The 26,324-nt window shown below is 41.9% G+C and overlaps 1 protein-coding gene across 1 annotated transcript in view; it reads left to right on the top strand.

The window, feature by feature from the left end:
• The window catches only part of LOC122540544 (centrosomal protein of 164 kDa-like), a 214,084-nt gene that overhangs the window by 168,933 nt on the left and 18,827 nt on the right, over positions 1 to 26,324 (top strand). The window contains exons 15-25 of the mRNA XM_043676409.1: positions 1,448 to 1,579; positions 3,228 to 3,444; positions 5,284 to 5,361; positions 7,496 to 7,615; positions 9,921 to 10,043; positions 10,475 to 10,618; positions 12,928 to 13,011; positions 17,314 to 17,382; positions 18,424 to 18,608; positions 23,068 to 23,194; positions 24,148 to 24,209. Coding sequence (XP_043532344.1) covers positions 1,448 to 1,579; positions 3,228 to 3,444; positions 5,284 to 5,361; positions 7,496 to 7,615; positions 9,921 to 10,043; positions 10,475 to 10,618; positions 12,928 to 13,011; positions 17,314 to 17,382; positions 18,424 to 18,608; positions 23,068 to 23,194; positions 24,148 to 24,209 — 1,341 coding nt within the window. The remainder of the gene's footprint in view (positions 1 to 1,447; positions 1,580 to 3,227; positions 3,445 to 5,283; positions 5,362 to 7,495; positions 7,616 to 9,920; positions 10,044 to 10,474; positions 10,619 to 12,927; positions 13,012 to 17,313; positions 17,383 to 18,423; positions 18,609 to 23,067; positions 23,195 to 24,147; positions 24,210 to 26,324) is intronic.

Genomic DNA, 26,324 nt, shown 5'->3' on the forward strand with positions numbered 1-26,324 from the left:
ACGAGGCGGCGCCGGTACAGTCATCGATGTAGCGGAGGAAAAGGTGGGGGGTGGTGCCAGTGTAGCTGCGGAAGATGGACTGTTCCACTTATCCTACGAAGAGGCAGGCATAGCTGGAGCCCATGCGGGTGCCTAAGGCTTCTCCTTTGGTTTGGAGGAAGTGGGAGGATTGGAAAGAGAAGTTGTTCAGGGTGAGGACCAGTTCAGTCAGTCGAAGGAGGGTGTCAGTGGAAGGGTACTGGTCGGTACGGCGGGAAAGGAAGAAGCGGAGGGCTTTGAGTCCTTCGTGATGGGGGATGGAGGTGTACAGGGACTGGTTGTCCATGGTGAAAATAAGGCGTTGGGGACTGGGGAAGCGAAAATCATGGATCAGGTGGAGGGCATGGGTGGTGTCCCGAACGTAGGTGGGGAGTTCTTGGACTAAGGGGGACAGGACGGTGTCAAGGTATGCGGAGATGAGTTCGGTGGGGCAGGAGCAGGCGGAGACAATGGGTCGGCCGGGGCAGTTAGGTTTGTGGATTTTGGGCAGGAGGTAGAAGCGGGAGGTGCGGGGTTGTGGAATAGAACCTGTTTGCAACCCGGGGACTCCCTGTGGTTTGGGATAACTTTAAGATAACCTCCCAGCCAAGAAGTACTGAGAATAAGATGTAAATAATTCAAATTTTTTAATCTGCCCAATGTCACTCCCTGCTGACCTCAGTGAATGGTAAACCCAGTGTTGTGCCATTCTCGCAGTATCTTGGATTATGTTAAAGTGTCCCAACTGTATACATATAAAGTTAATCTTCCTTTTTAATTGGCATCAATCCATTTTTTTTGTGATTAAAGCAAAAAAATGACTTATTATCTTATCAGTTGATTAGGAGAATCATTTTGGACATATATGACATAACATAATATACCTTTAGTTATGATCATGTCTTTGTGCATGATCATTGAGAGTTTTTAGTTTTAGACTTTGTGTCCCACCCTGCCACTGCAACTCTTTAAAATGACTTAGTAATGTAGCTTTAAACTGCAGTATTTGGAGCAGTATTGTGTTTCTAAATTGTCATTGTATATGAGCTTATTATTTCCAGGGATCTTGGTGACCTTCAAAATTCACCACTGAAGTGGTTCCAGTACAATTATAATTCAAAAGATTATTCTCACTGATATTGGACCATGAAGGTTGTGACTGTCCAGCTAAACCTTGGTGTACGCCAGTATTCATCTGTATGAATTTACAAGCAGAAATTACTGGAATCCTGACTGATTCTATCCCCCTGCCTATACCCCAAGAGCATTGAGTCGAACTCCAAATAGTGGCCTAGCAGAATTTGGCGATTAAACCTTAAATCATCTTGTCTATCTGAGTTATTGTCATTTTACGAAGGAAAGTCCATTCCACATCACTAGATGTTAGCCATGTACGAAATCTCATTTTTTAAAAATTTCAATCTTCCAGGTTACTAAAAGAGCAGCTCAGGATTGAACAAGGGGAAGAGGAGGCACGACTGAAACAAGAGCAGAGCAACTTGCTTCTCAAACTGCAAACCCAGATTAAAAATGAAGTTGAAACAACAGAAAGGGAAATTAGGTAACAAACAAGAAAAAGTGTAAAGTTGAACTGTCTGCGCTGCTCTTGAATCCTGAATTAATTTTCCCTACTAAATTGAAGATTTGAAGCCTGATCTTTTTTTAAAAAAAAACAACTTTCTGCATTTAGTATTCGTTTATTTGCCCCTTACCATGTCCCTGTGGTTTCTTAAGAAAATGGCAGAGCTTATTTTTACTTCAGTGCTCTTGGTGTCATGGCATGTTGTTTTGTATGTTTGATGTACCTGGTAAATATAAACATTCATAAGATAATTGATAACATTTTTTTAATTTGTTCCCCAAGCTGCTGCCACAATACAAACAGGCTTCTTGTTGGCCGACCACGAATTGCTGCATCGTGCTGAGCTTGTTTGACTTATTGAGCTGCTTCATTCTCAGTTACCAAGTCTGCATGTTTGATTCATGTTAAAATTATTTTACCATACCTTGCATTTATATTGCACTCTTAACCTAATAACATGCCCCAAAGCACTTTATCGGCGCATTGTAACACAAAGTTTGACATTAAGCCATATGAAGAAATGGTAGATAAATGAAAGATAACCAAAAGCTTGGTCAAAGAGGCAGGCTTTACTGTGCCTGAAAGGGAAAGAAAGAGACTTATAGAGGAGATCTTGGTGATGTCCTTATCTGTTGGCCAAGAACTCCAGATTCAAAATCCATATTAGGATTTGATGGCCATGGGAAATGTGTTCATAATGTGGCCAAACACGTTCATTATCAGCTTGTAAATCCTTTCAGTAGGCCTGATGGCAGGTTGTAAGAGTGAGAGAAGTTCCTTGTCAACCATATGCAGAAGGCACCAGCAAGCCACTGCAGTACTTTGCAAAGAGTAATTATGGACCAAACCATGACCACCAACACTCGTAGGGTATGGCACCTGAAAGACAAGGAGAGAATATTAGGGAGAGTCCAGAGCTTGCATCTTGACAACTGGCTACCAGTGGTGAAGTGATTAAAATCAGGGTGTTGAAGATGTTGGACTTGAATGAATGCAGATATGAGTCTTGAAAGGCTGAAAGAGGCTTCATGACTCTAGTAAAGAATTGGAAAGCATGGGTGGGAATCTGGAGAACAAGTCTCCACTGATTGGAGTCATACCTTTCACAAAGAAAAATGGCTGTGATTGTCAGAGGTCAGTCATCTTGGCTCCAGGATATCTTGCAGGTGTTCCTCAGGGCAATGTCCCAGACAGCTGCTTCATCAATGAACTTCCCTCCACCATTAAGGTCAGAATTCAGGATTTTCACTGATGACTGTACAATGCTCAGCACCAATCAAGCCTTCTCAAAATTCCAAATGCAGCCAGACCTGGGTAATACTTTGGGTTGACACGTGACATGTAACATTCGTACCACACAGATGCCAGACAATGACCTTGTTCAATGACGTAGAATCTAATCATTGAATATTGACGTTCCGTGGCATTAACATCACTGAATCCCTCACTACCAAACACAATTTTTCTCTAACACAGGGTGGCATGCGAACGCAAGCATCGTGTTATAGAAGAACTAACCGTATGCTGATCAAAGTGACAAGTGAACAGTGGTTGGGTAATAACCTTGGTGGCCTTCGAAGATATTGATTTAATGCTGGTTAGAATGCCTTTATTTTCAATGTTCCAGGGCAGAGAATGAGGCTACACTACAACAACTTAGAGATGAATTGAGATCACAGCAGGCTATCGAGCAGCGAAATTTGGAGGCCAAAAAATGTGTTGTTCTGGAGCAGATGAAGAAGGAGGCAGATGAAATCTTGAATAAAGAGAAAGTTGTTCTGGAAAAGAAGAAAGAGAATGCTCTTAATGAGCTGAGGGAACAGTTAGAAAAAGAAATAACAGAGGTAGGCCTCAGTTCTTGTCTCCAAATTTGTTGAATTGACCTTGAATATCTGATGCTAACAAAAAAGAATCGATGCTGCTGAACTTATGATAGCATTAGAAAAGCTCAACAGGTCTGACAGCATCCATGGAGAGAAATCAAAGTTGGGTCCAGTGACCCGAGTGTTCTGAAGAAGGGTCGCTCGACCCAAAAGGTTAACTCTGATTTCTTTCCACAGATGTTGCCAGACCTGTTGAGCTTTTCCAGCAGTTTCTGTTTTAGTTTCTGTTTTACAGCATCTGCAGTTCTTTCGGTTTTTATGTGATATCACTTGCTGTGTCCCTGAATGCTGAGTGCCATTGTGCCTATGTTAATTTGGAAGAAAGACTGCCATCCAAGAAAGAAAAACAGGTTCTTCTAAAATTAATTGAAAAATGACACTATTTACCAAAGTGTTGACTATTAAAGTCATTAATTCAAGGTGGTAGATAGAGATTGTGGTTATAGTTTTATGATCCAATTTTTTTCAGAATAATTAAGAAATGTTCTCTTACCAACCACAGTATTTTCGCATGAACGTTAAGTTGATAGAGATAGTTGCTTTGAGAATGGAATAATCCTCAAAGCTAGTTCTAACTTTGGGAAAATACATCAAAATGATTCAATGTTGCAGCCATGAGGCTGATTTCCTTTGTGTCCTTTAGTGTTTATATCCTTCTTGTTTGGAGCTTGCAATGACTTTATCTTATTTCAGTAGGATAATGCAATACCTCAGAAGTATTCTCCTGTACCTAGAGCATGGGTTTGATTAGTAGAACATTCATTGCAATTTCGTCCAGAGTTGTACCACTTCTGTGAATGCTCATGAAAAACGATTGAACATTTCAATCTATAGGTAAAAGTTACAGACCGTGCTGTAAGCAGCTTGTTATGGAATGGTTACAACACTGGGTACTGAAAAGATTTTCTGCTAATGTACAGTATCTCATGTTTTAATGTATCGAAGTACAAAGATTAAGTGTTGAAATTTTTGTCGAAATTAGGGGAGGCAATGGCCTAGTGGTATTATCGCTGGACTGTTAATCCAGAGGCCCAGAGAATGTTCTGGGAATCCAAGTATGAATCCAACCACGATAGATGGTGAAATTTGATTTCAATAAACATCTGTAATTAAGCGTCTAATGATGACCTTGAATCTGTTGTCAGTTGTTGGTAAAACTCATCTGGTTCGCTAATGTCCTTTACCTGGTCTGTACTACATATAACTGCAGACCCACTATAATGTGGTCGCCTCTTAACTGCACTCAGGGCACTTAGGGATGGTCAATAAATGTTTGCCTAGCTGTTAATGCCCAGATTAATGAATAAATAAAACAAAAAGAGTATTTGGTTTTCTGCAAAATCCAAGCCTTATTCAAATGTTCAGTCCAAGATTCCATCCCAACTGGATGCTGTCAACTGATCATTTTCAATATCTGTTGTTGCAACCAGATCCCAGGACATTTCTATTCCTTTCTTGATCTCCTATTTGTAGTTTTCCTAGCTCTGTATAGGTGTGACATTCCAGAATTTCTGTCCAGACAACCCACTGAATTTCCATCTGCAGTCCATTGTATGTCCATTTTTTAAAAGAAAGCACATGCTGGAATTAAAGTTTGAAATGTCTATAGACATTCACAGCTATAATCTGTGGGAAAGCATAATCATTATTCAAGTCAACAGTTGTAGCATAATCACTATCGTGGCATATTCACTTAAGGCATGCTTTGTGCAGTGTTTTATAACTGTTTATATATATACACTGGGTGGAATTTTCTTTTCAGCTACTTGTTTATATATTATAACTTTATTTCCCCTGCAGGAGCTGGAGGAGCTAAAGAACAAACACAGTAGTGACCTTCAAGGACTGAAAACAACAACTGAGGAAAAACATCAAGAAGTGAGTTATAAAAGAAAAAGGATATATTTCTTTCCATAGAGAGAATCCAATTCACAACGCTAGGGCAGCTGATGGTGGGGGGGTTAATTGAATCAGAAAATCTGTTTTACACAAGCGAAGAGGAATCTCTCCACATGATTCTTTACTTTATCCTGGTCCAAGTTCTGCTGTACTTCAAATGACATAAGAATTAAACCCCAGGGTGACCAGATGGAGGGACACCCCATGGTGCATCAAAAATAATGAGCACACGAGCTGTTAGTACTCAGTGTACATCACAGACTTTGCGAAATGAATTCTCCAAACTTGAGTGTTTCTGCACTTGTTAATGATGAATTTTTTTTTGTACACTCTTCTGTTTGTACTACTCTGCGGAGCTACCTTATCTAAAGGCCTACATTTTTCAGTCTTTTTTGGTGCTTCTTGTGCCACCCGTCAATTTGATGAGAAAGTCAATCCTATCTATCCCTGTGTTTATTTTAGAACGGGTGGGTGGATGTGCATCAGATTTGTCTAGGCTAACAAAATATCCCACATTAGCCCTCACCCCCGTCCCACTCCCATGGGATGCAGATAACCTTTCTACTCAGCACATTCTCAGAAAGCCACAGATGAAGTCAGAATACCGCAATTAATGCCCAGTGCACTAAATTGTGCTCATGCTGATTACTGTATCTTTCCAGATTCTAAATTATTTTTATATATAATATCAACAAAAACAGAAAATGCTGGTGAAACTCAGCAGCTCTGGCAGCATCTGTGGAGAGAGAAACAAAGTTAATGTTTCAAGTCTGATTTTGACTCTTCTTCAGAACTGTTCTTATATAAATGATGCAACTTTTCAACTGTGCTTAAGTTGTAGATCTTACCTCTAACTTGTTTGTGGGTTCAGGTTCCACTCTAGATACTTGAACGCAAAATCGAGTCAAACACTTCAGTGCAGTACTGAGGGAGTGGTGCATTGTTCGAGTTGCTGGCTTTTAGATGTGGTGTTAAACTGAGGCTAATATCTAAAACTAGTCATTATTACATTGCTATTTATGGGGACTTGCTGTGTATAAATCACCTGCTGTATTGCCTACTATAAACAGAAAATCATAAAAAGTAGGAGCAGGAATAGACCATTCAGCCCCTCAAGCCTGCCGTGCCTTTCTATAAGATCATAGCTGCTCTGCTCCAGGCCTCAACTCCTCTTCTGTGATAGTTCATTCAAGTAGTGGAGTAAAGGGGACAATTATTGCTACATAATGTAGACAAAGTCACAGTTAAGAGAAGGTTCAGTGCACACAAGAGATAGAAGGGAATATCAGGATATGATGGCTGTGTAAAATGCTGCATTAAAGTTGGCTGAGGCTTGTAAGGAATTTAAAGCGTAGTATAGACTAGTTTGTGCAGAACATTCTGATTCTATGCAAATTTGGTTGATTCTGTATAAAAGATGTGCAGTAAACCATTTGTCTGATGTATTTTACAGCTGATGCAACAGAAATTGATGGAAGTGTTAGAATTAGACTATAAATAAATTGTCATTATCTCTAACAAGTTCTTCCTTTTGATTATTCTGTGATATGACCAATTATTTATGATTTCACTGTGAAAATTGATGAGTTCAAACAAATTATTTTGAAGGTTTGGTGATGGTCATGGTATAACAAAGTTGATCTGGCATTACCTGTTCGCATGTATTGTTAAAGTGAAGTCATCTTCCAATGCCAGTAATGTTAATTCAACTTCCACTTTTTTGGGATCGACTTGTTCCTCCAAACCATTTATGTTATCCTCATGCATTGTCGAAATGAGATACACTGGGAGAATCTATTAGGACATGTTAAGAGAGTGCAGAGCAAAATATCATTGGCGGAGAGGCAATGGAACATTTGCATTCATAATTTGTTAAGTGTCAGGTGACCAGTAAAATACTATCAATATTGAGGAGTGATCTCCCTCATTCGCAATTGCATTCAGTAAAAACAAAATGCATCAGTATTGACCCTCCAAAGAAGGATGTCCATTGCTCATAGAGCTCTATTTGAATACTCAGGGCCCGACGATCAACACGAGACCAAATTGAAGATCTAACCAGTTACGTCATTACTCTAGTGTTTAAACTATTCATTTCTGCTTCTGTTTCAAGCTACTTTTTAATCTTCGGAAACAGATGGCTGATGCCCACAATAATGAGGAAGCCCAGCTACAGCGAGACCTTCAGAAAGTACAGAAGAAAGTGCAACAAATTGCAGACTATGAGCGAGAGGTCAGCAGCCATGTGTTCTCTGAACTCCTCTGGAAAGGATTTATGACATTTGATAATGCATTTGAATATTTTTCGCAGGAATTTTAAGTATAAAAAAGTCCCTGAAAATGCTCTTTTTAAAAAAAAACATAGAATTGTACAGACTTTGTGTGGTTATGCAATTTATGGACAATTGACTGCCATTGTGTAATAACAAATTGATCTCTGCAGCCCCTGTGGAATTCTAGTAAGTGTGTTGTGTAGCTGCAGATTCATTTGCATCTTGCTGGGTTTTAAAGATTAATTAATAAGAATTGGGCCATGTCCTTCAGGACTAGTCTTGCAGACCAATTAGGCTTTATACAGACCTGTCTCACATAGTGGCCATTCTGTGAGTTGTGCTGCACCTTTCCCCTCTTTCAAAGCACTGAAAATGCATTTTAGAGATCAAATAGATTTTCTATCTTGTGATGTTCAAGGCAGTAGTCTATGAAATATTTTCAAGAAGTGATTCAAATGCTACATTCATCCTTAACACTGGATGTCTGAATATGGCTTTGTGGCTCTGCATCATGGAACCAAACAGAAATTGCCTTATCTCCTCCTATTTGTGCTGGCCTTAGAACTCCTAGTGAAATGCCAGACATCCACAGAGTACAGGCTGAAGAAACTCCAAAGTAAAACATGGAATCACTTCACCCTATTTCACAACCCCACTTATCAAAGCATCATTGATTTTGGACAATTATAGGGTATAAGCTCAACTAGTCTAGAGTGTGGTGCTGGAAAAGTACAGCAGATCAGGCAGCATCCAAGGAGCCTCGGATGCTGCCTGACCTCTTGTGCTTTATCAGCACCACACTCTCGACTCTGATCTCCAGTGTCTGCAGTCCTCACTTTCTACTATAAGCTCAATTGGTTGAATAGAGACCATGCAGTAGAAAGTAGACAGCTTTCAGGTGTAGAATCTATTCATAAATATTCAATGGCACATGAAGAAAGGGTTAGGTCATTTTTTTTAGGTATCTGGAAAGGGCACTTAAATGGATCTTGGGACCCTTACAAGCCTCAAACCAGAGGCCTAAGACCTGCTTTAGTTGGTTTCTCAAAGTTGGTCTGTTCTGAGCAGACTAGGCTGCTCAATCACTCCGGGTTTAGATATGGTCTAACAAGTAACTGATTCCAAAAAGGCAAGTCATGTTGCTGTTGTACAGTTGACATGAAACCACGAGCAGAAGGAACATCTGTCCTGCTCCACAACAATCCAAAGATGTGCAGGTCCCAAGTGAATTGGCCATGCTAAATGGCCCGTAGTGTTAGGTGCATTAGTCAGGGGTAAATAGAGGGTAGGGGAATGGATCTGGTTGAATTACTCTTTGGTGGGTCAGTGTAGACTTATTGGGCTGAAGGGCCTGTTTCCATACTATGGGAAATCTAATCAATCCTGATCACTACTACCATCCAGAAAACTTCATCCTCCCAGCACTTACCTGAGAGGGCTACTGGCACGTAATCAGGAAATCATCTGCTTTAAATAGTTGAGCAACCACTATAATGAAATGACTAATTTCCATAATTATGTCCCTTACTGTATATCACTTCTTTCCCTGCTCCCAGGTACCACCATGAAACAGCGTAATCAAATAGGGTAGTTTGACCACATGACATCTAGATATGGGAAAAGTCTGGGCTGTGGAGCTGGATTGGGTGGCTCCGTCAAAGGCCACTGCAGCACAATGGACCACATTCTGTGCTGCAAGATTCAATGTGACAGGACAAGCACATGAAATGAAAATGCTTGTCCAAATACTCCATGTATTCCAACTGAGACCAATTAAGATTACAGCCCAAAGGTTCTGAGACCTGGCCAGTTACATTGTCCTATTCCTTTAGGAAGGCAACAAGCTGCAAGTATGCCCCAGGCACTTCCATATGGAGGTGGAAGGAAGGTCTTTCGAACATCAGGCAAAACACTGGACAAGACTCTTCCTGCAAAACTAATGACTGGATATGTAAATTAGTATCTCACTATCCACTCCTTTGCCCAACAACCACATTAGAAGGTGTCATTACATGCACATTTATCCTTTGCTAACATTTAGACTTTTCTGATAACTCATTAAAACATGCTTCTGCATTGATGCACTTTCTTCCATAGTTTTGCATTGATTTTATTACTTAAAAGAACTGTACTTAAAAGAATGTGGGAGCACTGTTTAGTTCTGTACATACCTGTGAATCTTTCTGTACATTCCATCTCATCACACATCAGTAATGAAGGATTACTGGCAGTAAATGAGTTAAATTGTGTTATTGTTGTTCGTAGTTGAGTGATTTACTGCAAGACAAACGAGAGGAAGTCGAGAAAGATCATGAGTGGAAAATGGAACAAATTAAACAAGAACATAAACAAACCATGGAGAGAATTAGGGAGAAGTATGAAGAAGAGGTGAGCTAAGCAGAATTTCACCTTTCAGCTTGCTACTGTAATCCCCATGTAGATTTTAAAATATTTAAGATTTTCACGATTTGAAGGTTAGCTACTTTGATTAAGAGTAAAGCTTCACATAGATGTTGGGATCATAAAGTTGGCCTTATTTCATTCGCTAATTCTTACATTTCTCGATGTCTGTGCTGACAGGAGGGGAGTATACAGTTGTTCACAGTAAATAGTTGCCTGATTAAAGATGCTGCAAGCAGCCAAAGAATAGCCATCAGATTTGATTTAATTCACCATGATCCCATTTAGTTGTACTTCAATCCATTTTATTTCTCTACATAAAAATTGAAATGAAAAAGAATCTTGCATTCAGACACCATATTTCCACATCCATCACTTTGCTTGTCCTGATCAATGTATTCATTGATTACCATTGTTAGGAGAGGCAGCAGAGAGATAGACTCCTGAAGCAATTACAGGAAGAACATGAGCGATTAACTCAGTTCCATGAGCGTGAACTATCAGAGCTTCGTCAGGAATTGGAACAGCATCTTGATGAGTTAAGAAAATCACACAGAGAGAAAGTAAGTGAAACAACAGCTGTGTGCAATGATTTGCCAAATCGTTTTGGATTGTAAGGTGCAAAATATGCAGAAACGTTCAAGGCGATTTGGAGGCTCTCCTGGAGGTCAGTACATTCCTCTCATTAAATCCACAAAATATCATTACCATCTGCAGGAACCAAGTGAACATTGACCCACACAGCATCGCCAGACAAGGTGGAGTAATTCCTGTGCACTTTGCATCAAGTAAATTTAGTTGTTTTAGGCACTTTTTAAGTAACTAATTGGCAAGTCCGAATATGTCCTGGCAATACTGTCTTACTTAAGAGAGAGATCATTCCTTTGGAATGCATATCAATATTCCAACTTTATTAACATTGCAGTTGCAATGTCAATAAACTCCAGGGATCTAAACTTTCCAATGCTGTGCCAGGAACAGAGTTCTGGAGACAACATTTAGGAGAATTGAGTCCGCCACTGCAACTGCAGCCATGCATGATTTCTCAACCAATGATTTTACAGCAAAATAAACAATTACATATAGGACTTATTAACACTGAGTAATTATTCAAATTACTTCACCCAAAATTTTAAGAAACTGTCATCTGGGATCCTGGGGGCTTCCTTGAAGACTGGTACAATTGTGACCCACTGCCAAAAGAAATCAGTGCTCTTTGGTTCATAGATTTTAGCAGGGAACATTTTTTCGCTGTCCCAACTCTTCAGACCCATTTAGCTTCTATCTTCCAATTAAAAATAACTGCTGAAAATATACAAAGACAAAGTATGGACTGAACCAAACCTCCTCGAAATATATTAAGAAGACAGCCAAGACCTTAACTTTTTCTTATTTTAAAGGTAAGTCTAAGGCATTGCATTCCAGATGCAATTCAATTGGTCAAACTACTCAACTTACAACAAAACACACTTTGTCTTTGCACTACAGTTAAAATAGAGAAAACAGAACAATAAAATAAAAGAATTGATTTACCTGCAACTCTATTTATATATAGATATTTTACTAAGCATTTCAAAACTACTGCTAATTAACTATGCCAAAAAATGAGGTGCTGGAAAAGCAGAGCCGGTCAGGCAGCATCCAAGGAGCAGGAGAGTCAACGTTCTGAGCATAAACTCTTCATCAGGAATGTGATTGCTACATTTTTTGACTCTGATCTCCAGCACCTGCAGTCCTCATTTTCGCCCTGCTAATTAACTATTCCAATGTAGTAACATCCCACAAACACACCCTCGGCAAAGGCAAATTCAGTAAAATAGATTATCTCAGGTGCAATTCGAGGAGCAGGAAGAGAATCCCAGCCTTGAGCTGAAACAGAGACAGAAGAAGAGCTTCCACATCCAGCTTCAAAAACCCAGCAACTGCTAACAGTTAAAACTAAAAATCCAGGTTCTGTGGGAGCTTGACCCTATCCACTTAGGCTGCTTCTATTGTTCCAACTTTAAACCAAAGCCTCACAAGCTGTTTGCTTTATTGACTTTGAGCAGATCACCCTGTTGTCTCTCTCTCCACTTTTTCTCATTTAAAAAAAGAGCAAAATATACCTCTTAAAGTCATAGTATCAACACAAACATATTGCAGATGTTGGACACCATTGACCAGAAGTTGAACTGGACCGGCCATATAAATACTGCAGTCACAAGAACAGGTGAGAGACATCAAGTGAACAACTCACCTTCAGATGCCCCAAATTGTCTACCAGACACAAGTCACAAGTGTGAAGGAAGGCTCCCCACTTTCCTGGCTGAGTACAGTTCCAATAACACTCGAGAAGTTTGATACCATCTGGGGCAAGCAGTCTTTGGCTTTCTCTGTGTTGAATTTTAAAATCCTGTTTCGTAATTATTGCATGGGTCTGTTTTCTCTGAAAGACATCGCACAGATTTGTAGGAATACCTGTCGCAAAGCTCTTTTGTATTTTTTTCTCTCCCACCATTGTATAGAAGCTTTTCATAGCATCTTGAATTTCACATTGCCTTTTGCCATAAAAGTCGTTTTCCATTACCATGGGAAAGTCCCTGTTGTTTACACTACACTTAAAGTGCCACACTTTGTTGTGGGTGTGAAACAATTCCAAAATAGGAAAGCTATTCATTGACCTTGAGCTGAAGCTTTATAATCTTTATAACTGCCCTTTAACTGACGTCCATTTAGTAAGGATTTCCCATTACCTAAATTTTTCTACTTAGAGGAGAGTTCTAAAGGTGGACAAAACTAACAGTTGAACAGGGTTACCTTTGGACAATAGAAAATCTGTTTATGCTCAAGTTATATAAGTAACACGTTTTCTGACTTATTCATGCATCTGCAGGAATTGAAAGTTCAGGAGGCTGAGGAACAGCTGGAGTTGAGAATCAAGGATCTAAAAGCAAAGTCCAATCTGCTGCAGAACGAGGTAAGTTAGACACCCAGGGCTGAGCAAAGCAGAAAAGGAAAACGTAGTAAAAAGCAAACCAGTTCAGTGTCAGCGTGGCGGTTTCTTATTCTCGAAGCCATATTACCAACCATTTGTTTCAAAAAAACCAAAACAAGGCTTTACCTGTTATTTGTAATAACCATTACAAATTCATGGGGCCATCAATGAGTCATAAAGTATAGTGTGTTCTAAAATAACTAGGATTTTGCAAAAAAAAAGAGGCATGTCTTTTCCTAATTCATGTGCAAGAAATAATTTGTAACTATTTCAGAAATAGAAAAAACAGAAAATGCTGGAAGTGCACAGTGTGGGGAAAGAAAATATTAATGCTTCAGGTCAATTACCTTTAATCAGAACATGAAGGTGTCAGAGATGAATAGCTTTAAAGCAAGTAAAAAATCAGCAAAATATATTTGTGGAAAAAAGATGAGAGGGACAAGGTCTGTAATAAGTGTCAGGCCAAAATGTTTAAGAGACAAGTGGAATCACAGAAAATGAAGGGGGGAACGTATGAAAAATAAAGAAATAATTTTCAAGGAAGTCTCAACCAGAGTGGATGCAGGAGAACCAGTAGCTGTGATATGAAGTAGAAAATGTGAAGCTGTTCATTTTGGAAGGAAGAACAAAAGGGCAGATTATTATTTAACTAGAGAAAACTGCAGAAAGTTGCAACACAAAGTGATTGGGTGTACTTGTGCACAAAACACAGAAAGCTAGCACAGAAGTATAGCAGCTAATCAGAAAGGCAAATGGAATATTGGCCTTTATTTCCAGAGGATTGAAAGTAAGAGTAGGGAAATCTTACTGCAAATGTACAAAATGCTGGTGAGACCATATCTGGAGTACTGCAAGCAGCTTTGGTTTTATCGAAGGGAAGATCAGATTTCAGAGGAGGTTCACTTAAGATTATCCCACTATGGAAGGATTGTCTTATGAGCAAAGGCTAAACAGGTGGGGATTCTCCTCACTGATGTTTAGAAGAATGAGAGTTGACCTCATTGAAGCATGAATGATTCTTAAGGGACTTGACACGGTAAATGCTGAGAGGGTGTTTCCCCTCATGGGAGAGTCCAAGACCAGATTGCGTAACCTCAGAATTAAGGGATGCCAATTTAAGACCCAGATGCGGAGGAATTTCTTCCCTCAGAGGGTTGAGAGTCTTTGGGACTCCTTACCCCAGAGAGCTGTGGAGGCAGAGTCTTTGTGTATATTTAAGGCTGAAATAGGCATATAGATTCTTGAACAGTAGGGAGAATTAAAGGTTATGGGGAAAGGGCAGGAAAGTGGATGATGTGAGGAATATATGATCATGAGCAGGCTCAAGGGGTCAAACGGCCTACTTCTGTTCCTATTTCTTATGGCCTTGTATTTAGATGTTCAGCATGTGTTCAATAAGGTACTACATGTAGGGCTACTTAATAAGATGAGAACCATGATGTTGGGGCTTGTATATTGCATGGACATAGGAGGATTTGCTAACATACAGAAGATGAAAATTTGGGATAAGGGAAGCATTTTCTAAATGGCAAGCTGTGACTAGTGGGATATCATAGAGATCAATTATTTATAATATATATTCATGATTTGGATCAGGGAAGTGAATGTATGATAGCCAAGTTTGCTGATGACACACAAATTAATGGAAGGCAACTGATGACAATGACACAAAGAGTCTACAGAGGGATTGACCGGGAGAGGAGCCTAGCAGGAAAGACAATTGAACCGCACTGGCAGGAGTTTCTAGGAGTAACTCAGAGACACAGCGGAGATTCATCCCGAGAAAAAAGAAGCTTGGCACAGGGAGGATGAGGCAACCATGGCTGACTAGGGAAGTCAGGGACAGCTACCATGGATACGAGCTTGGCTGTCTGACAGAAAGCAGAGAGTGGGGATGAAAGGGTCCTTCTCAGAATGGTAGCCAGTGACAAGTGGTGTTCCGCAAGGCTCGGTGTTGGGCCACAGCTTTACACTTTATATATTAATGATCTGGATGAAGGAACTGAGGGCATTCTGGCAAAGTTTGCAAACAATGCAAAGATAGGCAGGGGAAGAGGTAGCATTGAGGAGGTAGGGAGGCGGCAGAAGAATTTGGACAGGTTAGGAGAGTGGACAAAGAAGTGGCAGGTGGAGTACAACATGGGAAAGTGTGAGGTCATGCACTTTAGTAAGATGAATAGAGGCATAGAGTATTTTCTAAATGGGGAGAAAATTCAGAAGTCTGAAGTGCAAAGAGACTTGGTTGTTCTCATCCAAGATTCTGTCAAGGTAAACTTTCAGGTTGAGTCAGTAGTTAGGAAGGCAAATGCAATGATGGCATTTATTTTGAGAGAACTTGAATATAAAATCAGGAATGTACTTCTGAGGGTCTATAAGGCTCTGGTCAGACTACATTAGGAGTATTATGTGCAGTTTTGAACCCCATATCTCAGGAAGGATGTACTGGCCCTGGGAGCATGTTGAGAGGAGGTTGACGAGAATGGTCCCAAGAATGAAAAGCTTAACATATGAGGAACACTTGAGGACTTTGGGATTTTACTCAAAGGAGCTCAGAAGGATTAAGGGGGATCTAATTAACACATATGGAATACTGAATGGCCTGGACAGAGCAGATGTTGGGAAGATGTTTCTGTTGGTAAGAGAGACATACCAGAGGGCATAGCCTTAGAGTAAATGGAAGAACTTTAGAATGGAGATAAGGAGAAACTTCTTCAGCCAGAGAGTGGTGAATATATGGAATTCATTGTCACAGAAGGCTGTGGAGGCCAGGTCATTGAGTATATTTAGGACTGAGATGGATAGGTTCTTGAGTATCAAGGAGAAAGCAGGAGAATGGGGTTGAGAAACTTATCAGCCATGATTGAATGGCGGAGCAGCCTCAATGGGCTGAGTGGTCTAATTTCTGCTCCTGTGTCTTATGGGCTTATGGATATAGAGAGGTTAAGAGGACAAAACTTCAATAGATAAGATATAATGTAGGAAAATGTGAGGTTGTGTACTTTGCAGAAAGCACATTGTTTAAATGGAGAAGAGGACAGAAGACCGCAGCACCAAAAGGTTAGGAAGAGATTAGGCAACGGAGACTGTCTGAACAAAGTTCATGGAATCCCTACAGTGTGGAAGTAGGCCATTTGGCCCACTGAGTCCACACTAACCCTCCAAAGAACATCCCATCCAAACCCACCCTGCTACCCTATCCCAGTAACCCTGCATTTCCTATGGCCAATCCACCTAGCCTGCATATCTTTGTACTGTGGGAGGAAACCAGAGCACCCGGAGGAACTGCATGCAGACATGGGAAGAATGTGCAAACTCCACACAGCCAGTTGTCTGAGGATGGAATCAGACCTGGGTCCCTGGCGCTGTGAGGCAGCAGTGCTAACCACTTGCCACCGTGCTACCCTGTTCATTAAGTTCTGTACGCATTGGAATTTAGAAGAATGAGAGATGACCTTATTGATACATATAATGTTCTTTGGAAGGTTGAATGGTAGATACAGGGAGGTTTTGTTTGTGGGAGAGTCTAGGTTCAGAGAACATCATCTTAAAGAAGTAAGAAGTCACCTATTTAAAACAGCAGGTGAGGAATTGCTTATCTCAGAGGGTAGTGAATTTGTGGAATTCTTTACTGAAGAGTGAATTAAAGGTTGTGTCATTAAAATTATATTCAAGGCTGAGATAGACAAATCTTTAATCAGTAAACAAATGAAGGGATATGGAGAAAAGGCAGGAAAGAGCTGTTGAAGCTTATCAGATCAGCCTTGATCTTAATGAATAGTAGAGCTGAATGGCCTATTTTCTGCTCCAATGTCTTAGGGCTCTGTGGTCTCCATGACTAATTTTCGACCTAAACCAAATCAGGGGGCTATTTCAGCATCTTTCTGCTATTTCTTAAAATAACTTTCCAATATCTTTTGCATATAAGCTTTCAAAAGATAACAATGAATGAGATACCCTAATCATCGTATATACATCGAGAATGAACCTTTGTCAGTTGCTGCACTGTATTGTTGAAACATATTGAATATCAGCAGTAGTCGAGTGTGTGGTGCTGGAAAAGCACAGCAGGTCAGGCAGCATCTGAGGAGCGGGAGCATCGACATTTCAGGCATAAGCCCTTCATCAGTAATAAGCCCTTCATCAGGAATTAATCAGCCCTTGAATATCAGCAGTAGCCAAAGCAGCGCGTACTTGACGGCTGTTTGTGGGACAAATACAGCTATGTCCTCAAATTTTGGATTAATAAAACCAGGCAGTTAACTTTGAGATTTGAACTGTTTCCAGGAAATGTCATTGAAATTGAAAAGGCAACAACTTCACACTGAAGAAAAGCAGTTGGAAAAGGACCACGCTGTAAGTATACAACTGATTGTTGAATTTCTGCATGATCTGAACTGCATGTTGACTGGTAACAGATCAGAGTCAAAAAGTGAGGTGCTGGAAAAGCACAGCCGGTCAGGCAGCATCTGAGGAACAGGAGAATTGACATTTCGAGCATAAGCTCTTCATTAGAAATGTGAGCTATCTGCAGTCCTCACTTTCTCCTAGTAACGGATCACCCAAAGGGTATTTGCATGTAAGCCTGTGCTCAAACCAATTTAGTTTTTTCCAGTGATTGACCTGGCATCCGTTTATACCAATTTCTGTTTCTTTAGATTGCCAGGGTTCATGTTTTGTTCTGCCTATCATTGGGCAAACCTTTGTGCATATATGGGTGGGGAAGTATTTTCAGACTTCCACCATCATCATCACAACTGCAAGAGGTGGGAGAAAGTTGGACTGGATGTTAAGTTTAAATAGGAACCCTAACCCCAGTCCAGTTAGAACAAGAATGGTCTCCTTGTCTACGGTCGCTCCTCTGGACATCCTGCTTCTCCTTCACGCTCAGCTATTATATTCTGTTATATATCCCCTCCCCAGCAACCAGTCCCCAGAATGCCAGCTGTAATTCTTTAAATGAAAGAGTTCTGATGAAGAGTTACTGGACTCAAAACCCTAACTTTGCTTTCTTCCTGCTGGTGCTGCCAGACCTGCTGAATTTCGCCAGCAATTTCTGTTTTCATTGCACTTTTTTGATCATTAGCTTTCCTGCCCAGAAATCTGCTGAGCAGAGAACCTAATTTAAATACAAACGCTAATAAGATGCACCCTTGAAATGTAGCAAGACCTCTGTGCTCCTGACTTTTCCAGATTTCCCACCACAAGCATGAATTTCCATATCTTCCTCACCTTCCTATAAAACTTAGAAACAAAATAGCACGTATGCCAAATTAATAAGTGTAGCTATGTGGATTTTTAAATGTTGATCATAAATGTTTCCCTTCAAGTACGTGGTTCAAATTTTTGGAAATTTTTTTTTGTGTTCTCTGCATTTTCCTTTTGGTCCTCATGCAGGAAATCCTTCTGTCACGACCAAATAAACAAGAAGTAGAACAAGCAAAGCGTGAGCACTCCACATTGCAGGATTCAATCCGGAAGGCTCACCAGAACCTGGATAAGCTACAGGACCAACAAGTGGAACTGCAACTAGAGGTTGACACACTCAGGAAAGAAAGCCAGCAACTCCAGCATAAACTTAGGTAACTTGCTTTTGTTCAGCAGGGGTTGAAAGAAAGAAGTGCTCGGACTTCACCAAAGAATAGCAAATTCTGAATCTTATGTTTTTTTTGGCTAAGTCTAAGTTAACGTCAAGTTTTTTTGGATGGTATGTTTGCCATAATACCTTGAAACGTTTCTCTCTATAATCTTACCGAACTCACCTTATTAGTCACCATGTGGCATCTCTCACCTCTGCTTTCTTGCAGCAACGTGCCACTTAGCAGTTTTCACCCAAAGACTGCATCACTTGATTACACGTTGTCTTTTAAGAGTGCAGTGCACTCAGATGAGCACTGGCTTTCCAAATCTGCCCTACTCATTGATGGGCAACATGGTGGAGAAGGGAAAGGTTTGAATTTCTCCAATAGGGCTGTGGACATCAGTGGATGGAATAGTGCAAAGGAAAGCATTTCTGGTCCTGGAGGAACAGCAGGGGAGGCCATGCCGCCAGCCTGGCCTGAGGTTGCTAACTGATTCATTGCCAGGATACAGAAGAATGGCTAGCAATGCAGGAGGAAGGTCATTAACATCTGTTCTGCCAGGTAAGTTCTGCAATGGGATGAAATGACCCTCATTTACTCCAAAGATGGCAGATAGATGGGTTACAGTGAGGGGGACTGGGAGGAAGCAGCCAGTGCAGGGACCTCCTGCGGCTGCATCAGTGCAGTGAGTCATAGGACTCTCTGTCTGCCTCCTTGGTCAGGTTGATGGCTGTCAAAGCCAGGCCCAGCCACCCGGGGCTGCTGGAGAGGCACACATACCTACACTCCATCTCCCAGCTATTCTTCCCTAGGACTGAAGGCATGGCAACAGGGAGAAGTGGAATATTGATTACAATTGCCCTTTGCCCTTCAGTTTCTGTAGATGGACACGATGAACTGACTGTGGCCTAGTGACTGGCATGACTGGTCAGCCTCAGGCAAGATGTGCCCAGACCCCTGACTTGTGCCTATACACCTTCATGACTACATAAGCCCTACCCCCTTACCAGAAGTCTGGGGGTTACCGTCTTAGAGCCAACGGACTGACTGTGGCCCATTCCCTGGACTGCAGTGGCATGGATCCCCAGACCAGACACCGTGACTGGGGCTAATTTTCTGGACTGGTATGGGAGTCTGCCCTTGACGTACTGTGCCAGGACCCCTGACTGAGGGCTGCCTCCATGGACTTCAGTGAGGACTACTTCCCTAAGACTTTGAGACTTGCCGCTTGCTTGCTGTGTAATATGCTGGCACGCAGAGCAGGTGTGATTTTTTTTAATTAATTTGTCGGATTGGTGTCACTGGCTGAACCAGCATTTATAGCCCGTCCCTTGCTCCCCTTGAGAAGATGGTGATGAGCTGCCTTCTTGAACCGCTGCAGACCACCTGCTGTGGGTTGACCAACAATGCTATTAAGGAGGGAACTTCAGGACTTTGATCCAACAACTGTGAAGGAACGGTGATATATTTCCAAGTCAGGATGGTGCGTGGCTTAGAGATGGTGGTGTTCCCATGTAACAGCTGCCCTTGTCCCCCTCATTGGTAATGGTCATGTGTTAGAAGGTGCTGTATGAGGATCTTTGGTGAATTTCTGCAGTGCATCTTGTTGACAGTACACACTGTTGTTACTGAGCATCAGTGGTGGAGGGAGTGGATGTTTGTGGGTATGATGCCAGTCAAGCAGGCTGCTTTGACCTGGATGGTGTCAAGCTTTTTGAATGTTGTTGGAGCTGCACCTGTCCAGGCAAGTGAAAAATATTCCATCACACTCCTTGTAGATGATGGACAGGCTTTTGGGAGTCAGGAGGTGAGTTACTCACCGCAGTATTCCCAGCCTCTGACCTGCTGTGATTATGTGGTGAGTCCAACTGAGTTTCTGGTCAGTGATAATCCCAGGATGTTGATAGTGGAATGATTCAGTGATGCTAACACCATGAATGACAAGGGGTAGTGGTTATATTGTCTCTCACTGGTGATGGTCATAGTCTGACATTTATCTGGTGTCAATGTTACTTGCCACTTACCAGCTCAAACCTGGGCATTGTCCAGATCTTATTGCATTTGAACATGCACTGCTTCAGTATCTGAGGAGTCATGACTGATACTGAACATAGTGCAATCATTGGCAAACATCCCCACTTTTGATCTTATGATTGAGGGAAGGTCATTGACGAAGCAGCTGAGGAATCCCTGCAGCGATGTCCTGGAGCTGAGATGACTGACCTCCATCAACCACAATCATCTTCCAATGTGCCATATATGACTCTAACCACCAGAGAGTTTGTCCTCTGATGCCCAGTTTTACTGGGGCTCCTTGATGCCATACTTAGTTGAATGCAGCCTTGATGTCAAGGGCTGTTGCTCTCCCCTCAACTCTGGAATTCAGCTCTTTTGTCAATGTTTGAACAAAAGGCTGAAATGAGGTCAGGGGTTGAGTGGCCCTGGCAGAACCCAAACAGGGCATCACTGAGCTTGTTATTGCTGAGCAGGTGCTGTTTGATAGCACTGTTGATGACACCTCCCATCACTTTACTGATGATCAAGAGTAGACTTTTGGGGTGGTAATTGGCTGGGGTTGGATTTGTCCTGCTTTTTATGTACAGGAAATACCTGTTCAATTTTCCACATTGTGTGGATACCACTGTTGTAACTGTACTGGAACAGCTTGGCTAGGGGAGCAGCAATGTCTGGAGCACAAGTCTTCAGTACTATTGCTGGAATCTTGTCACACTTGCCAATGGGGCCTTTGCATATTGCCATGGCTGAGGACTGCTTAGCATCAATGCAAGCTGCCTGTTTTTGTGACAGCACTAATTGGCACAATATGGCAAGGAAGGGCTGCTTTGAGCATGGAGGTAGGCACTAAGTGAGTGAGCACTAAAAAATCAAACCCTGAGATGTAGCTTGGTCCTGTCTGAGAGCTGGCTGGGTGCCTGCGCTTACAGTGTCCCAGCTACAGCCTTTCAGTGATAGATGCTGGTGCTCCCCGCTATACAAGTCTGCCCTTTCGCACTGCCTTCCAAGAACTATGCCAGGATGATCATGATGGGTTGGCAGATGCCAGTGTCCACTGACAATGGATGAATGCAGCTGGTGCCTATGAATTGTGTCCTGAGATGATATTGCTCAGTGTCCAGCATGGATGATTTCAGAGAAAGTGGCCAGTTAAGTCTGCCAGGTAGAAGCTGTGATTTCCTGCAACTTTTTCTGACATCCATCACGTTTGGTGAATTGGATAAAGTGGGAGCGTGAAAATGCGCAGGGTGAGTTGTGGTGTTAACAGGGTATTTAATGAGAGTTCATCCTTGTCATTTTGCATCTCGCCTCTGCCAATTGACAATCTCACCACACTGCTTGGGAAAAGCATAAAAGATAGTGCAAGATCGTTTTGACATTGTGATGGGTATCGCTGCATTCTCACCCAATTTTTCCACCCATCTTGCCAAGGATGCATTGCTCAGACCTCTGCAGGACTTTGCTGAAATATTGAGGATCAGCTTCTGTAATGTGGAGGTCAGTCCACCAGAGAACAACAGTACCATCCTCATCAGCAGGCTTAATTGTAAAGTCAGCATTGGATCTGAGATCATAGAGTGCAGTCAGTTCACAAGGAGACAGATTGGAATGGGTAGGAGGGCAGAGCAATTGAGATAACCAATGTCACGTCGACAGTTCTCAATGAACAGATTGAATGCAGGTAAAGCTATAGGAAAGGGGTCAAGGTGGAGGAAGAATGTTAGTGGTGGACAAAGGAGTCTGTGAGGCAGGACAAGAACCCTTGACCAAAGAATGGGCACAGAGGCGAAGGTGATGGAAGAAACATTCAACATTATGTCCTGCCTGAAATCTATTGTGGTGGAGATGCAGAGGGATAAAACTGAGACCGTTGCTGACTACAGAACGTCCAGCTTTGGAGAGCAGAAGGTCAGGAGGGACAGCAAATACACCACAGGAGATGGGGTTGTGAGAGGGGCTGGAATCAGAAGGAAGGGGAGGAAGGTTCCGGGGGCTGTGGGTTTCTGAGTTGCTGCATTTTGTTGCAGATTTGCCATTCTAGTGCATAATCCCATCTCTCAGGAATGGCCACAAAGCATTTCAAATATAGCAAATTAATTTGAAGTGCAATGTCTGAAGTAATTCTGTGGAAAATGCAGAAATCATTCTATTCATAATAAACTTCTCCAGTATCAATGAGATGAATGCCTAGCTGATCTGATCTTGGTGATATTGGTTGAAGGAGGAGAATTGCCTTCACTTCATGAAGTGACATTGAAATATAAGGTCTGTCAGAAATGTGCAAGAAAAGTCTTAGAATAACATAGCATTTTTAAAATGCTTTATTTAAAAAAACGATTAGACTATATTACAAAATGCTCCACAATTGCGTTGTATTAAGATGTGACATCCATAGCCAAATAGTACTTAATGCAATTTAATTCTAAGAAGTACAATTTTGCAGTGAGTTGGAGGTGACAATCAAAAAGAAACAAGAGATGCTAAAGGAAGTGCCTGTAATCAACGGAACCTCTGGTGATGCAGAAGAGGATGAACTTCATATTGAGGATTTAAACCTACACGTTACACCGGTGAGAATAAAATTTTAAAGCAAATGTGACCTCTTTTTAAGCCCTGTATATTTAAAAAATGAGCCTTATTAATCCAGAAAGACCAAGTTTCTTAAACTTTTATATCCTCACATTTTGCCATATTTCTTAGCTGATGATCAGACTTGTGCATTTTGCAGTTTTATGGGTTTCAGAAGTTTGGAGTTCTATACTGTCTTATTAATACTGAATTTAGACATTTTCTTTTGTTTCCCATTCAGTGAAAGGATATCAGTAATAAAAATGAAAAGTGCTCAAAATAGATAGCAGAATCTTAGAAATGGGTGGAAATGCTAAGGTTTTGTAAGAAGATCCTTCATTAGAATTGGCACTTTTTCAAATTTTCAGTGTTCTCAGTTTTCTTTTAATTCTGTTCACAAGGCATTATTTTTGCACATGTATCATTGCTATCAGTATCAAGCTCTCCTACTTCATTTGTGGCACAGTCAAATGAAGGGCAGAACTATTACTACCTTTACACCTAGCCTCAGAAGGGAAATATTCCCTCAGTTACCAGGGCAGCATTTGTCATTTCTGAAATTATCCACTCTTATGGCCTGCCTAGGTAAGATTGCTAGTTAAAATACTGGGTTTAGCTGAAATGTGGTCACTTTAGTGCTACAAACCCTGACCAAATAATTAATGGACTGAAACTGTCAGAGCAGTACACTGGTAAGATAGGAACCATATTGAACTCTTCAATTCCTGGACCATCAAAACAGGCAGTTTTGACTTCTTATCTGTTGTATGAAGATTTATTGCTGAGAGATCATAATGCAGCTGTCCATTTCTTGCTTGTGCATGTTTAACATTGTCTAAAATATTAATTTTTAACGTTTCAGACAAGCATTCCAACAGCTGGTTCATTTAATAGTCAATTGTAATTTGCCACAAAATCTATTTATAAATTGTTTCATTTGTTTCAACATCTTCAGAAGCCAAATCACAGCAGCTCCCCGGTTCTCAGAACTGAAGATGAGGAAGTCAGCATGGATAAGTAAGTGAGGAATATGCAGTACTTTCAGACCACTTTGCTTCCTGTCATGTCTTCGAATCACATAATTGTTACAGTGCAGAACGAGGCTGTTTAGCCCATCATGTCAGCACTGGCTATTCCACTTTTGAAGTTCAGAAGTAAAAAAGCGAATAAAGTTACAGTGTATGTTTTTAACAGCAATTTTTATATTTGAAGAGTGTGGTGCTGAAAAGCACAGCCGCTCAGGCAGCATCCGAGGAGCAGGAGAATCGACATTTCGGGCATAAGCCCTTCATCAGGAATGAGAGGCCCAAGGGGGCTGAGAGATAAATGGGAGGGAGGTGGGGCTGGGGGAAAGGTAGCTGAGAATGTGATAGGTAGATGAAGATGGAGGTGAAGGTGATAGGCTGGAGAGGAGGGCGGAGTGGATACATGGGAAGATGGACAGGTATGACAGGTCAAGAGGGTGGTGTCAAGTTGGAAGTTTGGATCTGGCATAAGGTGGGGGAGGTGAGATGAGGGAACTGGTGAAATTGACATTTATTCCTTGTGGTTGGAAGGTCCCAAGGTGGAAGATGAGGCGTTCTTCCGCTAGTCGTTGGTTGACTAGGATTTGGCCATGGAGGAGGCCTAGGACTTGCATGTCCTTGGCGGAGTAGGACGAGGAGTTGAAATAGTTGGCCACAGGGAGGTGCAGTTGGTTAGCGCTTGTGTCCCAGAGATGTTCTCTGAAACATTCAACAAGTTGACTTTCTGTCTCCCCAGTGTAGAGGAGACCACACCGACAGCAATGGACACAATAGAGGAGGTGTATGGATGTGCATGATAATCTCTACCAGATGTGGAAGGATCCTTAGTGGCCTTGGATGGAGGTGAGGGGGGAGGCATGGCCGCAGGTTTTACACCTCTTGTGGTGGCAAGGGAAAGTGCCAGGAGTGGAAGATGGGTTGGTGGGAGGTGTGGACTAATGAGGGGTCACGGAGAGAATGACCTCCTCAGAACTGGAGAAGGAAATATATCTCCGGTGGTGGGGTCCAATTGTGGGTGGCTGAAATTGCGGGGGGTAATGTGTTTTATTCAGAGATTGATGGGGTGGAAGGTGAGGAGCGGGCTATCCTTATTGCACTTGGAGGGGTCAGGTTCAAGGGCTGAAGTGGTCTGTGAAGCAACAGGCTATCTGGGATGTTCTGGAATGGATTTGATCCACCTGGGAGCAGATGTAGAGGAATTGACAGAAAGAGATAGTGTTCTTGCGGGGTGGGGGATTGGTTGTGGGAGGAGGTTTAGTCCAGGTAGCTAGCGAGTCAGTGAGTTTGAAGTGATGTCTGCATTGAGTCGATCAAGGAAATTGAGATGGAGAGGTCCAGGAAAAGGAGGGAGGTGTCCGAGATGATCCAGATGAACTTGAGGTCAGTGTGGAAGGTGATCATGAATTTGATGAACTGTTCAACCTCCTCATGGGAGCACGAGGTGGTGCCGATACAGTCATCGATGTAGCGGAGGAAAAGGTGGGGAATGGTGCCGGTGTAGCTGCAGAAGATGGACTGTTCCACATACCTGACAAAGAGGTAGGCATAGCTGGGGCCCATGTGGGTTCCCATGGCTACCCCTTTGGTCTGAAGGAAGTGGGAGGATTTGAAGAAGAAATCGTTGAGGGTGATGACCAGTTCAGCCAATCGAATGAGTACAGTGGAAGGGTACTGGTTGGTTCGGCAGGAGAGGAAGAAACGGAGGGCTTGGGGGCCCTCATCATGGCAGATGGACATGTACAAGGACTGAATGTCCATGGTGAAGATAAGTGTGTGAAGTTTGGGTAAGACTCCCCCTCCCATTCTGCCAATTTCACATATGTCCTGAGCCTCTTCCATGGCCAAATCCTAGCCACCCGACGACTAGAGGAAGAACACCTATTCTTTCGCCTTGGGACACTCTAACCACATGGAATCCATGTCAATTTTGCCTGTCTACCCATTTCCCTTCCACCCACGTAACCCCGAGCCAACCCTCCAACTCGGCAACGCTCTCTTGAACTGTCCTCCCTGTCCATCTTCTTTCCCACCTGTCCGCTCCACCCTCTGCTCTGACCTATCACCATCATCCCACACCTTCATCTACCCATCACCTTCCTAGCTACCT

This window comes from Chiloscyllium plagiosum, chromosome 35, assembly GCF_004010195.1.
Source record: "Chiloscyllium plagiosum isolate BGI_BamShark_2017 chromosome 35, ASM401019v2, whole genome shotgun sequence".
NCBI classification, from domain to species: Eukaryota; Metazoa; Chordata; class Chondrichthyes; order Orectolobiformes; family Hemiscylliidae; genus Chiloscyllium; species Chiloscyllium plagiosum.